A 22273-nucleotide genomic window follows, 5' to 3' on the forward strand; every position below is an offset into this window, starting at 1 on the left:
GAGAGGGTTCAGAAGAGATTTACCAGGATGTCGCCAGATATGGAAGGTTTGAGTAATAAAGAAAGGCTGTGACTTTTTTTCACTGGAACATAGGAGGTTGACAGGCAATCTAATAAAGGTTATAAAATAATGATAAGTATAGATAGAGTTAATGGTTGTTATCTTTCCCTTTTCTTGGAGGATTTTAAGACTGGGGGCACATTTTTAAAGTAAAAGGAGAGAGATTTAAAAAAAGACAAAATGAGACAATTTTTTTAAAACAGAGAGTGGTTCACGTATGGAATGATGGATGTAGGTCCAATTACAATGTTTAAAAGAAACCTGGATAGATTCATGAATAGGAAAGTTTTGGAAGGATATAGGCCAGGACCAAGCAGATGGGTGTAGTTTAGTTTGGGATTATGTTCGGCATGGACTGGTTGGACCAAAGGGTCTGTTTCTGTGTTGTATGACTCCATAACAAGGTATTATGAAATGTTAATGTTTTCTTTTTTCCATGTAGTAGATATTCCTGAACATTGCAACAATTCCTAATGAATGTGTGCTGACAGGTAGCTGATATTTGACCATGTACATCAGTTGTTTTGCAATACTAAGATGAGTTTTTTTAAAAAAATGATTTACTAAGCAGTTTTTTTTTGCATTTGTATGGAATAGGCAGGAATAGTTGGTAATGAGAGAGGAACAAACAAAAAAACAATTCTGGAGAACTATCATTAGTTTTAGGAGGGTAGTTTTGGTTAGCTTCTGACAGAATGCTTTCTTGGTATGTTTTTCAGAATACCTTAATAAATCTATCTACAGTGCATAATTTCTGTACTTGAACTTTAGCAATCATCAACTCATTGTAAAAACAATGAATCCTAATATTTCATGCACAAGAAAAGATGCTGATCACTGACCTTAGAAAGTCATATAGCATTATTATATTTATAGATTGCACAGGTACATTATGTGTTCTATTTCACAAATACTTTACCTACATAAAATTGATATATTATGTCAGAAATTAATTACTTCTAAACAGTAAATTGCGTTGATTTGCTGGATTTTTCATTTCAAGTGTCTTCCGCCAAAACCTAAATTATGAAAGAGAAACAAGATCAGCATGAGCATTTGTCTATACCACTCCATATTTAAAACACTGTGGTACAGCTTCTGTAATATTAGGCCTTTATTAAACATAATCAAGATCAAAGTCACATCCAATTAAAAGAGGTTGATTGCCTACCTACTTTAGCTAAACTGATGTAGTTATTAAATATACTGGTTAACATTTCAATTTGGTTGTTATATATAACTGTACATTTTTTTTTCCATGAGATCAGTGTACTTAGTCTCAAACATCACATGTAGAAATTATCTAGTCCATTTTCCATAAACTAATGAAAATCAAACATTTAAAAGACATTTGGATAGATACATGAATAGGAAAGGCTTGGAGGGTTATGGACCAGCAGTAGGCATATTTGATTAGTTTAGTTTGGGATTATGTTCAGCATGGAGTGGTTGGACTGAAGGGTCTAATTCCATGTTGTATGACTCTATGACTTAGCAGATGTTGACCCACTGTGTCAATAAGAAGCCATTGGCCAGAATTTATTGAAAAGGAAGTTTCAGTGCTTTTTAGAAAACAGATTAGAACTAGAAACATCTTCAGCGCAGCATAGCCTAAAAGCATCAAGCATGAACAATACAAAGTTTTTCAATTAAATTATTTTACATTTAAAGACAGAAAATAATTTTGCAATGCAAATATCTGGAAAGGATATTCTTTCAAACAATCACCAATTCTTTACAATTATCAAGTAAATTCCTTCTTCAAATTACATAAAATGGACGAAGCTCACAACAACTGAGGAGTGTTTTATCAGAAAGAGCTAAGATCTTTTTTACTTTTATAAATGGACTCTTGCTGAATTTAGATTTTAAGTTAAAAATCACAACACCAGGTTATAGTCCAACAGGTTTAATTGGAAGCACTAGCTTTCGGAACGCTGCTCCTTCATCATATCATGGATTTAGATTAGCTGCTATTGCTCATAGAGTGGGCAAGTTTGCTGTTCCTGGAAGGTTCCAGAAATTACTAGGACAAAAGCTAGCTCATCATCTCTTTGGAAATTCACTCCACAAATTGTGTGAAGATAGTAGTGCAATCCACATTAAGGAGAAACAGACATTGTGTCTCTCCAGTTCAGGCAGCATCCAACGAGCAGCGAAATCGACGTTTCGGGCAAAAGCCCTTCATCAGGAATAAAGGCAGTGAGCCTGAAGCATGGAGAGATAAGCTAGAGGAGGGTGGGGGTGGGGAGAGAGTAGCATAGAGTACAATGGGTGAGGAGATGAAGGTGATAGGTCAAGGAGGAGAGAGTGGAATGGATAGGTGGAAAAGAAGATAGGCAGGTCGGACAAGTCAAGGAGACAGTAACTGAGCTGGAAGTTTGAAACTAGGATGAGGTGGGGGAAGGGGAAATGAGGAAGCTGTTGAAGTCCACATTGATGCCCTGGGGTTGAAGTGTTCCGAGGCGGAAGATGAGGGCCTGGAGGAAGAACACCTCATCTTCCGCCTCGGAACACTTCAACCCCAGGGCATCAATGTGGACTTCAACAGCTTCCTCATTTCCCCTTCCCCCACCTCATCCTAGTTTCAAACTTCCAGCTCAGTTACTGTCTCCTTGACTTGTCCGACCTGCCTATCTTCTTTTTCCACCTATCCACTCCACCCTCTCCTCCTTGACCTATCACCTTCATCTCCTCCCCCACTCACCCATTGTACTCTATGCTACTCTCTCCCCATCCCCACCCTCCTCTAGCTTATCTCTCCATGCTTCAGGCTCACTGCCTTTATTCCTGATGAAGGGCTTTTGCCCGAAACGTCGATTTCGCTGCTCGTTGGATGCTGCCTGAACTGCTGTGCTCTTCCAGCACCACTAATCCAGTATTTGGTTTTCAGCATCTGCAGTCATTGTTTTTACCCCATTGTGTCTCTCCAGCTGAAGCTATTATCACTGAACTCAATATAAGACCATAAGACATAGGATTAGAAGTAAGGCCATTCGGCCCATCGAGTCCACTCTGCCATTCAATCCTGGCTGATGGGCATTTCAAATCCAATTACCCACATTCTCCCTGTAGCCCTTAATTCCTTGTGACATCAAGAATTTATCAATCTCTGCCTTGAAGACATTTAGCGTCCCGGCCTTCAATGCACTCTGCGGCAATGAATTCCACAGGCCCACCACTCTGTGGCTGAAGAAACGTCTCCACATTTCAGTTCTGAATTTACCCCCTCTAATTCTAAGGCTGTGTCCACAAGTCCTAGTCTCCTCACCTAATGGAAACAATTTCCTAGCGTCCACCCTTTCCAAGCCATGTATTATCTTGTAAGTTTCTATTAGATCTCCCCTTAATCTTCTAAACTCCAATGAATACAATCCCAGGATCCTCAGCCATTCTTCGTATGTTAGACCTACCATTCCAGGGATCATCTGTGTGAATCACCTTGGACACGGTCCAGTGCCAGTATGTCCTTCCTGAGGTGTGGGGCCCAAAACTGGACACAATACTCCAAATGGGGCCTAACCAGAGCTTTATAAAGTATTCGTAGCACAACGGTGCTTTTATATTCCAACCCTCGAGATAAATGACAACATTGCATTCGCTTTCACGGACTCAACCTGCATGTTTACCTTTAGAGAATCCTCGACTAGTGTCCCAGATCCCTTTGTACTTTGGCTTTATGAATTTTATCACCGTTTAGAAAGTAGTCCTTGCTTGTATTCTTTTTTTTCCCAAAGTGCAAGACCTCGCATTTGCTCACATTGAATTCCATCAGCCATTTCCTGGATCACTCTCCCAAACTGCCTAGATCCTTCTGCAGCCTCCCCACTTCCTCAGTACTACCTGCCTGTCCACCTAACTTCATATCATCAGCAAACTTCGCTAGAATGCCCCCAGTCCCTTCATCTAGATCATTAACATATAACGTGAACAACTGTGGCCCCAACACTGAACCCTATGGGACATCGCTTGTCACCAGCTGCCATTCTGAAAAAGAACCTTTTATCCCAAATCTCTGCCTTCTGTCAGACAGCCAATCCTCAATCCATGCCAGTAGCTCACCTCGAACACCATGGGCCCTCACCTTGCTCAGCAGCCTCCCGTGTGGCACCTTATCAAAGGCCTTTTGGAAGTCTAGATAGACCACATCCACTGGGTTTCCCTGGTCTAACCTACTTGTCACCTCTTCAAAGAATTCTAACAGGTTTGTCAGGCACGACCTCCCCTTATTAAATCCATGTTGACTTGTTCTAATAATATGGCTCACTGGCACTAACAACTCTAGTCATCTCTTACAGAATATCATGATTTTGTCCAGAGGCATCAAAACCACCTTATTATGTTGAACTGTGCCATTCAGGAATTCTATCACATGATTTCTTTTGAATAACTTTGATTAGACAGCTCTGAATTCCTTCCTCAGTCTGCTTTTTAACATCGGACCAGAGAACACGCAACTCCAGGCTCAGCTAAAGCTTACCTCAGTCTCAATGCTCTGGAAATGCAATTTCAGGAATAATCTCGAATTTGCCTGCAAAAATGAACCAATTTCCAGTCTGCAAGAATCAGAATTGTTTAGCTTGTAGTTACACACATTAGCTTCTGAGATCCTACAAAAAGGCAAAACAAAAATTGAAAGAACTACAGATGCTGTAAATTGGAGAAGAAAATGGAAATTGAGGGAGGCAATAAACAGACAGGTATTATACCTTCTGTGGTTGCAGTGGAAGATGCCATGAGACTATGTGGAAGTGAAAGAAGAGTGGACCAGGATGTCCTGGAGGGAACAGTGCCTGTGGAATGCTGACAAGGTGAGGGGAGGGGAATACAAGTGTGGTGGTAGCATCTCGTTGGAGGTGGTGGAAATTGCAGCTAATGATTCTCTGGATGCAGATGCCGGTGAGGTGGTATGGGGGACAAGGGGGTCCCTATCACTGTTGCGCGAAGAAAGAGAGGGGGTGAGGACAAAAGTGTGGGAGATGGGTCGAACTCAGCTGAGGGAGGGAGCAAGTAAACGGACAGGCGTTACATCTTCTACGAAACATTGATTCTGATTTCTCTCCACAGATGCTAGATGCTGAGCTTTTCCAGCAATTTCCATTTTTGACTCCTATAAAAAGGCAATTCTGCCAGGCCCGCCAACTACAAGAACCTACTGGACATTCACTTTCTAGATATGTGAATTAATTTTTAAAATGTTATTCATAATTGTAATTTCTCATTTCTTCCTTGTATGCATTTGTGTTGTAAAAATATTCCCTGGGTTTCAGTGCATGAATAAACCATCATTTTGCTTTAATGAGAAAGACGACTTGTTGCTGGTCATTTAGAAACTAGACTTCACAAACAGAAGTTGAGGTGGAACATATCATGGCCTATTTTGAAATGGAAATAGATAAATTACAAGAAAAATAATTAAACATCATCAGCTATGAACAAAAGAGCAGGACCCTAAAATAATTCAATTCACCTCTTTCTTGTTGTGCTAAATGTTTGAAGTACTTCTCCTTCATCAGTTTCAAGATTGGCCATGCAATAATTCGGTTTTGGCCTCCAACTGTAAAGGTAAAAAAAACTTGCAAGTAGCCTCAAAGAAAACATCTCAGAAAGACCTTGCAATCTCTGTGAAGTGGATATGCCCCCGTTTCAACAGCAGTTTAACACAGGCACCAAGTCAAGACAAAGTCTAGGCATGCAACAGCAACAATGTCAGCAAACTTAGCACACATGAGTAACCAATCACACTGAAGTATTCATATACAACAAACTAGGAAACTACAACCACTTAATATCCTTCAATTTTAATTTCATTGTGTGAAAATATAATTTAAGTGATTATGAATTCCTCAAAATGCAAACTAAAATTAGAGATACAATTTGTAAGAAATCAAAGTAAATTCTTTTTCAAAAAGTATAATTTATTATGAAGAAATTTGACAAGCCATGAACAAAAAAATAGCTTTTACGGCAAGAAAGGCTTAGCAATTAGTTTGTAATTTAAAACATGGTTAAACCCCATTCAGTAAGATCCAACATTTCCATGAATTTTGTACCAAGATTAACCATGCAGAAGTGTAAGTTTTTACCATGATTGCATTGGAGGCTTCACTTTGAGACAATATTTATATCCTATGTGCACTTAATGACATTAACTTGTGGATTTTCACATTTTTCTGCAGGTGTGGACACCTGAGGTTTCTTCCAGTTTCAATGCAACAATGATGGTGAATGTGGACAGTTTCATCGCCATTACCATCACATAATATAGCACAATCATTTCACTTTTCTAGCACTGCCTGTTTGGTCATTTCATCGAAATAAAATGTAAGTTTTGTACATTGCAGTGCTGGGTTTAAATTTGAATTTAAAGTGAAGAACTAAGCAATTAAAAAGTTTTTTTAAATGTAACCACAAAAGATTTTTCTCAGCAGATACACAAAACTTTCTCAAGAACAGATTCAGGTTCTTGTAATTTAATACCTCTCAATCAGGTGTAAATTACATTCAAGGTGAAGAAATATATACCTGGTAACAATTGCAATCAATCATAGAGACTGTATAAACCTCGTGTTTATAAGTCTCATATTACAGTGCTCATAAAGCTAATATTTTACAATCTATATGTGTGTTTAGGGTTGGTATCCTTTGTGCTAGTGTTTGTACACTTTAAATATTACTTCCTTTATTAAGTAGTGTGCACGTGCTGTGCACGTATGTGTCTTTTTCTTGTGTACAGATGAAATTGTCTGAGACAGTCCATAAAATAGTTAGTAAAAAAAAGAAACATTTTTAAACTGGCATGCACAATAGGGAATAGCATGTCCAAAAATACAGAAACAAAGTGAGAGGTTTATTGCATTGCTGTGTTTGTTTAACTTGCTTCATGTGTTTGATCTACTTAAGGTTGCTCGCTATCTTGTTCTGTAGCTACTGGTATATCTTCCAACAGAGCAGATAACTGTCGCTGCGCACACGATAGAAACAGTTCCAAACTGGCTAAGTTACGCTGACGAGCCACTTGGTCAAGCTGCAAGACAAAACATGAAAAATAAACCAACTGCAGACCACACAAGAACCAAAATCTGATTCAATACACATGTTCAAACACCAACTTGAATATATATTAGGGTTCTGCTTTTTGTAAGTTCATAAAATTATAAGTATGCAGTGAAAAAATGGCACAGCTGCAGAAACTGAATTAAAACATTTAACATAGAAATATCACTTATTATTTATCTAACTGCACCCATGAACTTTAGTGCAAAAATAAAAACACAGTACCAGTGGCTAGCTGTTCCCAAGATGCTGCCTGTATAAATCTGATCTAATTATTCCATTATTCTGTTTCGCATCCAAAAATCACAGCAGGCAGTTATTGCTTTATTCATATCTGCTCAAATCATATACAGAATGCTGTTCAGTCACCTACCTTTGTCTATTCAGTTAATTTAATCCAAGAAGAATATAACGGTGCCAGGATATATGGGTTTTGCAGAAAATAAAGGACCAGAAATTCCATCAACTAGAAATCTCACAAAGATTGCTACTCCACCCCTTCAATTTTACAGAAAGACAGGCCTCTTTCAGAAATGTGCAGCCATACTTCCATCTGGCAGTTCTTTTGTAGTGCAGAACTCTCGGGGGGAAGCAAGCCATGCCTCTTTTTACAGCAGTCAGCTGACATATTCCGAAATTTAAAGATCCAGAATATCCAACAGCCATTTTGATAGCAGCTGTCAAAGTATACAAGGTACATTTATGGTTAGGGTGTCTGGAGGCAGGTTAACTCTCAGAGTTTTCAGCCTCTGACTTGGTCTTGTACCAGAGAACTCAAAGGGCACAAAAAGGCTTCTTACATTGTCTTTCTTCCTCAAACAAAGATTCCATCTCCCCCTCTCCACATTCACTGTCAATGACAGGGCCCTCAACTATAACCGAAACATTTTCCACACATCTGGTCTCATCCCATCCCTTTGTCCCAGAAGTGGTCCCTATTTCATTTGCCACTCCACTATCCTTCATCACTTCCACCACCTCCAGCATAATGTCAAACACAGCTTCTCCTTCTCTTTTCAGCAGCATTTGAAGGAATTGCTCCTTCTTCCACATTGTGGTCCATTCCTCAGTCACCATTAACACCATGTCTCCTTCCCACAGTACCATCCCAAACAATTGCAGCTATAACACTACCAATTTACCTCGACTCTTCTTGCTATCCAAAAACTCAAGTATTCTGGTGTAACAATAATTATATTTTACTTCTTTCATTTTATTATATTCTGTGTGTTGCAATGTACTCTATATCTGAGAATTAAACACAGGCTGGATGACCACTTCATGGAACATCTCTGCCCAGTCTGCCAGCATGACACAATCTTTGGATTGTTTGCCATTTTAATTTACCACCTTCTCCTTGCACTCATTTCCATCCTTAGCCTGCTGCAATATCCCAAGTGAATCATCTTTTCTGATTAGACACGTAACATTAAAAGGTCAACAACTTCAGATCATGAATTCTGGCCTCTATTATAACATTTTTCGGCCAAGTCTCAGTATATACCTTTCTTCATTGAATAATACACTGTACTTATTCAACCCATTAAGTCTGCACCAATACATGATTAACACCTGACCGTCAACCTAATTCCATTTACCAGCATTTGGCCCATAGCCTTCAATGTTATGACATATCAAGTGCTCATTCTGGTACTTCTTAAAGAATGTGAGACAATTCACCTCGCAGACCCTCCCAGACAGCATATTCCAGAACGTGATTGGGTAAAAGAGGCTTCCTCCTATCCCCCCAAAACCACCTGCCCCTCACCTTGAACCTGTGAAGTGACACATCTACTAAGTGGAACATCTGCTCCTTATCCTCTGTCCACAGCCCTTGTAACCTTGTACACATTAATCAAATTGTCCCTCAGTCTTCTCTGCTCCAGTGAAAACAATCCAAACTTATCCAATCTTTCCTCATAACTCAGTTTCCATCTCAGGCAGCATCTTGGCGAATCTTCTCTGCACCCCCTCCTATGCAATCACATCCTTCCTGTAATGTGGCAACCAGAACTGCATGTACTACTCCAGCTTTGGTCTCGCCAAAGGCCTATACTACTCTAATATGACTTCCCTGCTTTTGTAACCTATGCCTCAATTGATAAAGGAAAAATGTCCCATATCCCTTTTTCACTACTCTACTAACATGCCCTTCCACCTTCACAGATCTATGGACAAACATGCCAAGGTCCCTTTGTTTCACAGAATTTCCTAGTGTCATGCATTCATTGAATGCTTCCTTGTCAAATTACTCCTTCCAAAGTGTATAACCTCACACTTTTTACAGTTAAATTCTATGACTTATCTGCCCATTTAACCATCCTGGAGAATTGGGGACTGCAGATGCTGGAGATCAGAGTTGAAAGAAGTGTGGTGCTGGGAAAGCATATTCGGTCAGGCAGCATCCAAGGAGCAGGAGAATCTGCGTCCCGATTATATCTTCTTGTAGCCCAAGACACCCAACCTCACTGTTAACTATCTGGCTAATCTTTGTCATCCACAAATATACTAATCCACACCCCACTGCTATCCACATCATTTGTATAAATGACAAATAAATTGGGTACCCAACACAGGTCCCTGTGGTTTGCCACTGGACACTGATTTGCGACACTAAAGCAGCCTTCTGTCATCACCCCCTGTCTCCTACAACTGTGCCAATTTTGAGTCCAGTTTTTCAAAATGCCCTGTATCCCACGTACATTTGCCTTCTTGATAAATTTCCTAGGTGGGACCTTGTCAATGGCCTTGCTAAAATCCATCAACTGCACAACCCTCATCTACACATGCTTTGTTTTCAAAGACAGCTTTTCATTCTTGGCCAATGCTTTGTTTTTTAACAACAACTATTATTATTCTCTTTGCCTTCCATTTGAAGAAATCTTGCTTATTTAATTTCTCCTCTAATCTATCGTACTTTTCATTCTACTTGTCCCCATCTTTCAACATCATAAAGCCCATCTTTCTCCCATCAGTCTCAAAGATTTTGAATTGGACCTTACATGCTAACTCTATTTCTCTCTCCTTCAATGCCAGCAGATTTGCTGTATTTTACAGTACTTTACGTTCTTCACTTTTAATTCAGTCCCAAAAGTACAATTTATTTTTGCACACATATTAAAAGATCTCAAATAACGAACAAAGTGCAATAAAACTCCTACATATCTTGAAATGGAGCCATATGCTGATGCATTTACACACAGAAAGTGAAACAATATGAACACAAGCAAGCCACTGCCATGTTTAGGCTTTTAGTCTGTCATTTTCTAGTAGACAAAGAGAAAGTGTTGACGATGGATCACTGGACTCTGAATTTTCATTGCTTTCCCTCTACAGATGCTGCCAGACCTGTTTCTCCTGCATTTTTTTTTTCAGATTTCTAGCATCCACAGTTCTGTGTTTATTAAAATAGCATGTTCCACTACAAATATGGTACTGTGATCCATGTGTACATGCGCATGTCCTACTCTTGTAAGCTTTTAACTCAGGGATGTCTTAAAACGCATAATGAATGTTGAGACTTGCATTTTAAAATGCTTATACCACATTGTTACACAATTATTTTAAAAAGTTAACACTGTACCACTCTAGGTCTTACAGAGCCTTGGTCAGACCACACTTAGAATATTGTATACAAGTTTGGTCACCTTATCTGAGGATGCATGCTCTGGCTATGGAGGGATTGCAACAAAGGTTTACTAGGTTTATTGATGGGATGGCAGGACTTAATTAGAGACAAAAAAAAACTGCAGCATCTGGAATCCACAGTAGACAAGCAGGAGACTGGAACAACACAGCAAACCAGACAGCATCAGGAGGTGGAAAAATCAACGTTATGGGTGTAACCCTTCTTCAGGACTGAGTGTGGGTGTAAGGGGAGCTGCAGACGGCAGGACGGACATACTGAGTTGAAACAGGATTAGACAAGAAAAATGCAGGAAGAATGCTCCTAATGATCAGGGAGTCCAGAATCAGGTGTCTAAGGATATGGGGTAATCCATTTAAGTGTGAGATAAGGAGAGTTTTTTTTCATCCAGAGGGTGATGAGCCTGTGGAATTTTCTGCCACAGAAAGCTGTTGAGACCAAAACATTGAAAGCTTTCAAAAAGGAGTTTCTTATAGGTCCTAGGGCTAAAGGCATCAAAGTGGGTACAGGGACAAAGCAGGAACGGAATACTGATTTGGATGATCAACTTTAATCCTGTTGAATTACAGGTTTAAATGGCTGAATGGCTGAAATGGCTGAATGGCCTATTCCTGAATGGCACAGGGAAAATTTTACGTAATAAGAAAGGAGTGAGAGAAACTCAGCATGTCCAGCAGCAACTGTGGAAAGAGAAAGAAAGAGTTAACGTTTCAATTCCAAAATACGGCTACTTCAGAAAAAGTTTCTATACCATTTTAAAATCTGAAAACATCCAAAGGAACATCGCTAAGGTGTAAATGAAATTGCAAGAACTTCAAACCATAGGAGGAGCTACCATGCATGCGCATGCAATTGTCTCCACCTAGTGGCGGCGCTGGCCAGAAATGCTGCATTTCTGCAACAAGAAAGTTAACAACACCAGAAAAAAATTTACTTATGACAGCAATGTCACAACATTAATAGAATGGTAGAACAAAGACAACAGACCTGACCAGACAAGTGCATTGATTTTTGATAAATTTCACTTGCGCCATATTCATTCTGAAATCCTAAACCAAATCGTTAGCCATCAACTACAATGTTTTAAAATATGCCTTTCCTTCACAGTAAAACAATTCAGAGACATCACTACAGGTGGCTTTCTGGGGGAAACTTAAAACTGCATAAATCTTTGGCAGTGGGGTTGAATGTGCATATCAGATGACACCAAATTGAGTTTAGCTATGATGTTCCCCGGATTAAAGTAGTCTACCTGGCTACTCAGAATCAAAAATCACAACACCAGGTTATAGTCCAACAAGTTTATTTGGAAGCACTAGCTTTCGGAGAGCCATTCCTTCATCAGGTGGTTGTGGAGAATAAGATCATGCTCACAGAATTTATAGCCAATGTTTGCAAATGTAATTTAAACAAAGCTTTGGGATTTATGTATCAAAGAACAGAAACCAGCATATCCCATTATAAAAGATGAAAGTTTCAATCTAAGATTGTTTTCTGTATCATGTCTCCATGACACTGGACTCCTTTGGCAATAAATTGTGAGCATGATCTTATTCTCCACAACTATGTAATAAAGGAGCAGCACTCTGAAAACTAGTGCAACCTGGTGGGTCTATAACCCTGCTGTTGTGTGTTTTTTAAATTTGTCCACCCTAGCCCAACACCGGTACCTCCAAACCACGGCTATTCAGAGGAACATATCCAGAAAGTTTAACTTTGAATCCTGCATTTAAGGCGGCCATAAGTCTGAAAAAGTTTGTATAATTTATTGAGTTTGATCCTTTTTGAAAACTGGCTCCTGAGGGAATTTCTTTCCACTTAGGGTATTGACTCTTCGCTGGCATACAATTATAGGGATGTTGGTTGCCTTCCAGTACGTTAGGAAGCTGTGAATTCATACTGAAGGTGCTGGCAGGCAGTTTTATGACAGTGGCCATCAAACCTAAGCCCAAATCTTTCCCGATACCCACACATATGTGCCTCCAAGAGACACAGAATGTCAATAAGCAGCAAGATCCCTAGTTCATTTTCTCTTCTGGAAAGTAGAGACACCAAATCCAGCACCTGCAATATTCCTGATCTATAAACCTCAGCTACACAGTGGATGAACAATACGGGGACCTGAGACCAGCGCAAAATATTGATTTGTAATGAATTTCATTTCAAGTGAGCATTCAGTCCAAGGATGGTCAGATAGTCATTATTCCAGCATAGATGGGAGTTGCACGTGAGGATGCTGTGGAATCACTATCACAACAGATCTCACCCAGGAAACTGAAGATTCCACAGGCAATTGTTCCACTTTTGGAGCCCTCCAAAAGTCTTCATTTAATTTGAGAATTCAAAGGGTTCCAATCAAATTAGTAAATAGTTAGTCAGGAAAATTTAAACTATTAAATGCATAACCTAACACCTGAGTAATTATTGAACAGACCACATACTTACCTCACACACTTCCAATTACACCTCCTTCAGATCCTGCTCAACCTTCATTAGGTCCTGAACCACCTTCTCCCACTTAGACCCTTGACATCCCACTTGACTGGACCTGATCTGAAAAGCTCAATCTCTCCACCACTAGACCCAACCCAACAGGACTCATGCCAGACCTGACCCAATCCAACTCAACCCTACCCGCAACCACCCCACCCTGGCCAAAACAAGAAATCCTCCCCCAGACCCAAAACCCTCCATTTCTGCCCCCTGCCAGACCCCATTTCTCCCACCCACCTTGACCTTCCTAAACATTGCAGCCCTTCCATGACCTCCTTGAAGCCTGCCAAATTAACCACTTGGCATCCTATGCATTCCCATTTGGCATCCTACCCACCTTGTATTCTGTCCCCTACCCAGCTGGCAGCCTATTTACCCAGCACCCTACTTATCTGACATCCTACCCTGCTCTATATTTACCTTGCACCCTACCATCTATCCATTTTTGCATTATACTCTGGCACCCAACCCACATGCAGCTGGCATCCTACTTGCTTAGCACCCTACACCCTACCCATCAGACATCCTACCAGCACATTTGACAGATGTCAAAGTGGCTGTCAGGAACTTTAAATTTCAGAATTTGGCAGTTGACTGCTGTAAAAAGGGGCACTATCTTCCTTCCTCCCAAACTTCCGTGTTACAAAAGAATAGGTGGAATAGAAGCAAAGCTCTGCAATTCTGCAGGAGCCCTGATTGAAATCTCTTCTCAGAAATGTAAAGCTCCCCTTTTTCATTAAAAAAAATGGCCAAGGTAGCAACCTGCTTGTGATTGCAATTGTTTGGTAAATGTTATGTGCAAAATTTCAGCATTTTGCGTATTAGCTGAATTTTACCAAAAATCAGCAGGGTGAAGATTTTGGGAAGTTTCATGGAGAGTTTCTCTCCAAGCCTTAGTGAGTTTTCTCACATAATTTTATGCTGCTCACATTATTACATACACAACATTCTTTCAAGCCTATCATTCGCACCATCTTGCACTCACCACAGTCAGACGACTTGCTACAAGACACCATTGCATTAAGACCCTGCCAGTCTGGTTGAAAACTGTCACCTGGGTCCATGTGATATCTGACTCAATCCCTTGTTTTGTCTTATTCCAAGAGAAAACATCCCACAGTAGCTCTGGTTAGGCCCCATCTGCCAGAGGAGGAAGCATGTATAGGCAGCCTAAAGGCTCTTCTCAGGACACTCCAAAGATACCTGGCTCCTCAGCTCCACCCTGGTACCAAAATCCCACAAAGTACAAGTTCAAGCTGCAGAGAATCAACCTACATCAGGTAGGACACAATCAGGATGTCTAGGCCCTCTGGCCACAAATGCCAACTTGGGTCACCCATCCAAAACTTCCAGACTAACAGAGTCTATCCATGTGGCTGCAGGATATAGATGCAATCTAGATGTGTGGGAGGGAAAAGAAAAATAAAACCTTATGGCAGTGACTCTTCATTATAAATACAGTATCACATTTTAAAACATACATTCACTTTTCAACATAAGCTATGTGAGCGAGTATCATTTTAGCTGTAGCTATAGGAATTAATGAATTAAACTTTGTCATGGTTGAATGAGTATGTATCAGGTGTTGTGAAAGATTCCAATTTTGAAAAACCTTAACAACATGAAACACACAAAAAGATCAAACCCTGAAGCTGCGCTTGCAGCTTGGATTATACAGGGAATGCTGGCCTCAACAGCATCAATACATTTGCATAACGTGAAAGATGATTTCACGCATCTCAGTTCCAGTGAATGAGGCATTGTAGGTGCGTTTCCACCCAAAGAACATCCTCATGTTTTCACTTGGCATAATGCTGTGGCTCTTTTGGATCCTCATCGTCCATCACATAACCTTGGTATGTCCTCCAATTATCCAGAACAGAGACCGTAAGGATTCAGCTGTTTCCTCTTCCTGAACAGATCTGGTATGAACATCTAGGTAAGACCTGCATGGAAACCTGATATTTTATGGCTCTTCTTGGCCTCAAGGGAAGATGTTGCACTGCAGATATGCTGAACATCATGATATGATATTCAGACTGCCACTTCTGTGCCCTAGCTCATCTGCACAGTATTCCACAGAAGATGAGTGACTGTGGTTCTCCTGTAGTATCACATCATAACAGCATTTATAGCTGGAAACTCCACAGTAGGAGGCACAAAGTGAATGACTGCAAGCTAAAATCCTCAGATGCACCTCGCTCCAATCCACGAAATGGATCCCTGTCCCGGTGTGTAAAATAGCCTGACTTCAGAATTGTAATGCAAGTAGTTGACATGCTCCAAAAGTGCAGTATTGCAGCAATAAAGTGAGTGAGAGATTTGCTATAATTATGCAGTGCATCTAATGCCAACCTCTGTAGTCGGAGGGTGCAAGCAGTCACTGCCCATGGAGACAGTGGAGACTGCTAGTCAAGGCAGAGGAAAGTAGGAGCAAGCAGTGTACTAGAATCATCAGATACCCACTCTCACTTTCATGCTGGGATTTGTTGCTACCTAGTTTCTTTCTACTGTATTAGAGAACAGAACATTACATTTAGTTCAGATGAAATTAGATACCGAACAAAGGCAAACAAATGGTCCTCTCACCATTTGAACCTTACTTTACTTGACATCAAAAACCTAATTTTTCCAACCTCATCCCATTTTCTCAACTAACTCACCGCTTCCCAAGTTGTTTAGAGCTGAGAAGTTATCCAATTGCTTAACTGTAACTTGTAACTATTCAAAATGCCAAGGATTCAAAATGACTATTCAAATAGCTATATTTTCTTTAAAAAAAGGTGATATTATGTTGAAAATAGCAGCACGAAATTAACTTGAGAATCAGTGCAGAGGCATAGAGATGCACAAAAACAGACCAACTTGTCTGTACCGACCAGATATCCTAAATAAATGTAGTCCCGTTTGCCAGCACCCGGCCCATGTCCCTCTAAACCCTTCCTATTCATATACCCATCCAGATGCCTTTTCAATGCTACAATTGTACCAGCCTCCACCACTTCCACTGGCAGTTCATTCCATACACGCACCAGCCACTGCATGAAAAAGTTGCCTTTTAGGTCCCTTTTAAATTTTTCCCCTGTCACCCTAAACCTAAGCCCTCTGGTTCTGAACTCCGCCAACCATGGGGAAAAAACCTTGTCTATTTATCCTATCTATGCCCCTCATGATTTTATAAACCTCTATAAGATCACCCCTCAGCCTCTGATGCTCCAGGAAAAACAGCCCCAGCCCATTCAGCCTCACTCTATACCTCAAACCCTCCAAACGTGCCAACATCTTGTAACACCTTGAAGGCCTTTTCTGAACTCTTTCAAGTTTTACAACATCTTTCCAAAAGGAGGGAGACCAGAATCACATAATATTCCAACAGTGGCCTAACCAATGTCCTGTACAGCTGGAACATGACCTCCCAACTCCTGTACTCAATGCTCTGACCAATAAAGGAAAGCATACTGAACACCTTCTTCACTATCCTATCAGCCCGAGACTCCACTTTCAAGGGACTATGATCCTGCACTTCAGGGTCTCTTTGTTCAGCAACACTACCGAGGACCTTATCATTAAGTGTATAAGTCCTGCCCTGATTTGCCTTTCCAAAGTGCAGCACCTCACATTTATCTAAATTATAGTCCATCTTCCATTCCTCAGCCCATTGGCCCGTTGTTTTCTCAGGTAATCATCTTCGCTGTCCACTACACCTCCAATTTTGGTGCCATCTGCAAACTTACTAACTATACCTCCTTTGTTTACATCCAAATTATTTAGATAAATTATGAAAAGTAGTGGACCCAGCACCAGTCCTTGTCGCACTCCACTGGTCACAGGCCTCCAGTCTGAAAAGCACCTGTGCACCACCACCCTCTATCTTCTACCATCGAGTCAGTTCTGTACAAGGACATGTTTCTGCAGAAGTATGACAAAGAACTGTACATTACTGAATGGAAAAATATAGTTCAATAAATATGTGGATTGCTGCATGGTAGGTCTTCAATACTCCAGATATTTGCCAAGGTCTAAGGAATGCAAGTTAAACAATGACCAATCATGAAGAAATCAAAATCTGTGCATTGGCCTATTAATTAAAATAGTGGAGAAGTATTTTACTCTAACCACAACTACCTATGTTGCCCACAGTAGATTAACTGAGTGAGAATTATTTTAAATAATAGGGAAGAGTTTGGAATTGCAGTCATCACTTCATCTGATGACAGGAAATATGAATATGAATTGCCTGTTAAAGGAGACTTTGGGCTTAGATGATATCTTCACCTTACCTGCAAAGGGTTTAAGTATTTAACAATAAAAATAGTTTTAATGGATTAGGTTGAGATTTAATTCCATCGAAGCTGCAATGAACACGTTACAGACATTTTGGATTAGTGATGCTGATTTAACAGAAGAGAATTACTACAATTATCCTTTTAATTACAAGAAGTCTGCAGCGTTTTACCATAAAGATAAAAACTTGCATAATTATCCAGTTAGCAAAAGTTTGAAATCAAACACGTTTATACAAGTAATAACGGTACAAAAGATGTCTGGCACCTTGAAACAGTTTTTGAAAGTAATGAGGAAATATGAAGTTCTCAAATACCTTTACAGCAGTTGGATAACAGAGCTTGCCAGATTTTTATGTGGGCTTACAACAAATGCAGGTTGTCAGATTTCAATATAACTTCATCAGTCATTTAATGTGATATTTGTGGATACTTTCCCGATGCTCTAAAAAGTTGTTCATTTTTACTGAATGATCTCATTTTTTCCTGCAAACATTTAGCGTTTCTCTCCTTTGCAGACATTTAGACTATCCAAAAGATCTCTTAGGATTGGCACTAAATTATTTTTGTTGTTAGTCTTTCAGCAGGTATAGCAATGCCATATTGCTCAATTTTCAATCTTCCACTCTCCTTTTTCCTCCCCCAGCCCAAACTATAAGATCAGTTTCCAACGTATGCCACTTCATTGTAATTGTTGCACGATTAAGGACCATTATAGTTGTGATGGCAATTTCCATCTGGGGTCACTTTTTTAAAATCACACAGAAGTCAGTGAGCCAACTGAGTAAAAAAGGGCTTAAAGCCTAGAATATTTGCAGCTGAATGGGAAACGTTATCAGCCATGATGTTTACAGCTCCTTTGCTACTCATTAATGAAGTAGTACCAATTGTCAGCATTGAGTCTCTAGAGAACAGTTAAAGAAAACCAGCTGCTGGGCCCAGCAGGCCAAGTTAAACAGGGAATCAGCCATTGATGAGACAGGCAATCAGGAATTTTGAGCCATATTTTCCAATCTACAAATAAGCCACTAGAAACCAAAACAATAACTAATTCTTAGGATTTTACACATGTTAAAATACAGACATTATCAAATACTAAACACAGTAGACTACCAGAACAGTTAGATATAATTAATTATGTAGAACATGGATTCAATTTGCCTGTAAGGCCAACAATTGTAGTCATGAGGGCCCCACTGGTGAAGATTTGAGGTAGACTACTACTGTCCAGTTGAAAAGCACTTGAGAACTGGTCCAACTGCCAACAATCTGTGGGATCAGAGATACCATGCTGAGTTACAGCATACAGAGTTCAAAGACAGTTAGAAGTTGTCGGAAAAGATTGAACACTCACTACATATTGCCTGAAGAGTTTGATACCTAGGTGATTTTGGGGTTTTATTTTTTCAGCAGTTTTCAATAAATTGCTATAATAGGTTAGTGATCGGCCAAGCTTATTGGCTGTGGCAATGCACAAAAGACACAGGAGCGGCGAACAAATCCATCCCCAAAATGCCTGAAAAAAATTCAATCACAGGCTGCTGGAAATTGAAAGGCAAGACTCTCTTCAGAACTGGTTCTGTCTAATGCTCAGTAGCGACCCCATTAATATCAACATAGCACAAAACTAACATTTGACTGAAGGAACAATGAGAAGGTACATAGCAACAGTGAAAGGTTACAGAGCTCAAGAAGCCAGAGTTGGTGAGATCAGGAAAAGAGCCAGTGTCTGAGCTAGAGAAGTGGGACCAGAAATGGAGAAGCCTGGGTTACTGAGCTGATTAGACAGACAGAGAGAGAGAGAGAGAGAGAGAAACACCTGCAGGGGTTGTAGGAAAGAGAAACAAAGAGGTGACTGCAGAGCTCAGGGGAAGAGACAACAGGAGGCTGCAGTGGTGGTGGAAGACAAGGAAGACAGAAAGAGACAGGCTGCAGCAGTAAGGGAGGAAAGGCGATCAGGGCAGCTGCAGAAGTGGGGTGCAAAGAACAGATTGAGAGTAACAGTCAAAACGATGGTGAAATGACAGAAGTTTCAGGAATTAGCGGATAAAGATGGGGGGCTTCAAGTATTGTGGGTGAAGAGAGAAGGTAGGGGAAACTGCAAGAGTAAGGAGACAAAAGATGGATGGAAGAGGCTTCAAGAGTGGGACAGAGGAGAGGGGAGAATGCAGGTATTGGAGGGCATGACGACAGAGGAAGGTGACTGCATACAATGAGGGAAAGAGAGCAGTCAAAAGGAGCTAGAGGAACAGAGAAGGGGAAATTGCAGGATGTTGAAGGGGGACAGCAGCAGAATAGAGGTGAAAATGAGAAAGGTAGAGGATCCATGGCTGAGAGATGGAGGCTAAAATGCTAAAAGAAAGGAAGGCTGCAAGAGGGAGAGAGGAGGTGGCTACATGTGGGTGGTGAGAGGGGACAGGAAGAGATCCTATGAGAGAGGACAGATAGATAAGTGTGAGGAGACAGTAGGATGCAGTGTGGAGCTGTGAGGAGATTGGGGTTGCAGAACAATGCTAATAGTTTTAAATTTGTTAACACACAAATATTCATCAATGAAAAATAAGGAAAAGGGAAACAACTGATGTAATGAATTATCTTGTAAACTGATGCTTTGCTTGTGTATTGTGGCTTCAAGTTCTTTAGACAGTTGGCAATCCTTGAGGATACTAATGAATTCCCAAACCTGAAAAATGTGAAGGGAGGGCAAAAGGTGAGGGATGTTTGGAGCGAAACAGGGAGAATCATTAGGGATAATCATTTCTTTCTTGTTCCTACTCTGCTTTATGTTTGCTTTCTGAAGTGGACAAGTCACCCACTTGATTAGTTGAAAATTCATCAGTTTTCAATATCTGATTGTCTGCAGGTAATTTATGAGCAGCTAGGGAAGGACTATACCCACAGCAGAATAAATTTCTGAGGAAACCACTTATTTAGCATTTCCATCATCTGATTCTTGAAAACTTCAGGCTCACAACAATAATTCAAACAATCAATTTCAACCAATGTGTATTTTCCAGGCCAGTACGCCAGAACTGGCATACAATTGCTGATCAAGGAAGGCAAAACTTGTTTTGTCTCAAATGAAGGAAGTTATAGGAATTGGGAAGTTATGTTGAGGCTATTCAGGACATTGGTGAGGCCTCTCTGGAATATTATGTTCACTTCTGGTCACCCAGTTATTGGATGTTGTGAGGTATGGAAGGTTTGAGTTATATAGAAAGGTAGGACAGCCCGGTACTTTTTTCACTGAAGCATAGGAGCTTGACCGGTGATTTGACAGAAGTTTATAAAATAATGAGAGGTAGAGATAGAATTAATGGTAATTGTCTTTTCCCTAGGGTGGGGAATTTCAAGACTAGGGGGCACATTTTTAAAGTGAGAGCAGAGAGCTTTAAAAAGACATCAACTTTTTATTTTACACAGAATGAACTTCCTGAGGAAGTGGTGGATGCAAGTACAATTACAACATTTAAAAGACATTTGGAAAGATACATGAATAGGAAAGGTCTGGAAGGATAAGGGCCAAGGAGCAGGCAGGTGGGACACTTTTACTTTGGAATTATGTTTGACATGGACTGGTTGGACCGAAGGTCTGTTTCTGTGCTGTATGACTCTATGACTCTATAACTACCTGATCGTTGTTACTGCTTCTGTGACGTCACCATCTGGTCCTAGATGAGTTGAATTTTTTTACAAATAAGGATTCAATCCCCAACACAAACTCTACTCCCTAGCTTATAATCATTCTCCTTTTCTAGCCACTGACTTTGGTTGAAACAATAGTTCATGAACTCAGTACTTGACCCAGAGTTGAGCTTTGACAGAATTTCCTCTCCATTACCATGATCATCTCTTTCCACCCAGGCGTCATCACCCATCAATTATTGAAGAGCTCATTCATGCCTTTGTTAACTTCAGCTTCAACTACTCCAATGCTGCTGTGGTCAGATCTGACATGGGTCAGTACAGAAATTATGCATCAGGTACACTTAAATCTACACTCTGTGCATTTGAGAAAAAATGGTAGTTGTACCAGAAAAAGTCAATGGCCATCTGGATACAAAACTAAGTAAGGAATCCAAAACAAAGAATGACTATCTATCAGACCAGAGTTGGGTACACAGTTGGTGCTAAGAACATTAATTACTTAAATGTGAAGTTAAGGGCATAATTTCAAAGTTATGGCAAAAGGGAAGACAGTAATAAAGTAAAAGGTAAAGTCACCACACTCCTACCAGACCATAGGGCTGTTCTTCCATTAGAGAAAGACAACTGAGGGTCAAAATGTTTCAGGCAAGCAGGGGAGGTTGACAAGGTAACCTCAGTTGATGTGGGAATTGAACGCATGCTTTTGGACTCTTTCTGCATTGCAACCAGCTGTCCAGCCAACTGAACTAATTGCCTTAGTAATAGACACAAAGGATGGTGGAATGGGCAACATATTCAATACAGAAAAGTGATAAGTAATAGAATTTGCTAAGAAGAGAGAAGAGACAGTACAAGTTAAAGAGAACAATGTTAAGGAGTTTTCAGAACAGAGAGAAGACCTATGCATTGTTAAAGATCAAACCAAACCCTTTCACTCATAGCAAGGAGATAGCCTCGATCCAAACTTTCATCTTATGTAAAGACAGGTAGAAGGTGCTATGTTCCAAATGTGATTTGATAAGTCAAGCTACTAGGCTTTAAGCAAAACATACTTTACTCTCAAAGCACAGTTAAAATACAAACAAAA

The 22273-nt window shown here is 40.2% G+C and overlaps 1 protein-coding gene across 1 annotated transcript in view; it reads right to left on the minus strand.

Annotated features, from left to right (window-relative positions):
• Positions 1-5986: 5986 nt before the first annotated feature.
• Positions 5987-22273, minus strand: part of LOC140458064 (coiled-coil domain-containing protein 91-like) — a 190071-nt gene continuing 173784 nt past the window's right edge. Inside the window, exon 14 of the mRNA XM_072552108.1 lies at positions 5987-7087. Coding sequence (XP_072408209.1) covers positions 6959-7087 — 129 coding nt within the window. The 3' untranslated portion in view covers positions 5987-6958. The remainder of the gene's footprint in view (positions 7088-22273) is intronic.

Source organism: Chiloscyllium punctatum, chromosome 32, assembly GCF_047496795.1.
Source record: "Chiloscyllium punctatum isolate Juve2018m chromosome 32, sChiPun1.3, whole genome shotgun sequence".
NCBI classification, from domain to species: domain Eukaryota; kingdom Metazoa; phylum Chordata; class Chondrichthyes; order Orectolobiformes; family Hemiscylliidae; genus Chiloscyllium; species Chiloscyllium punctatum.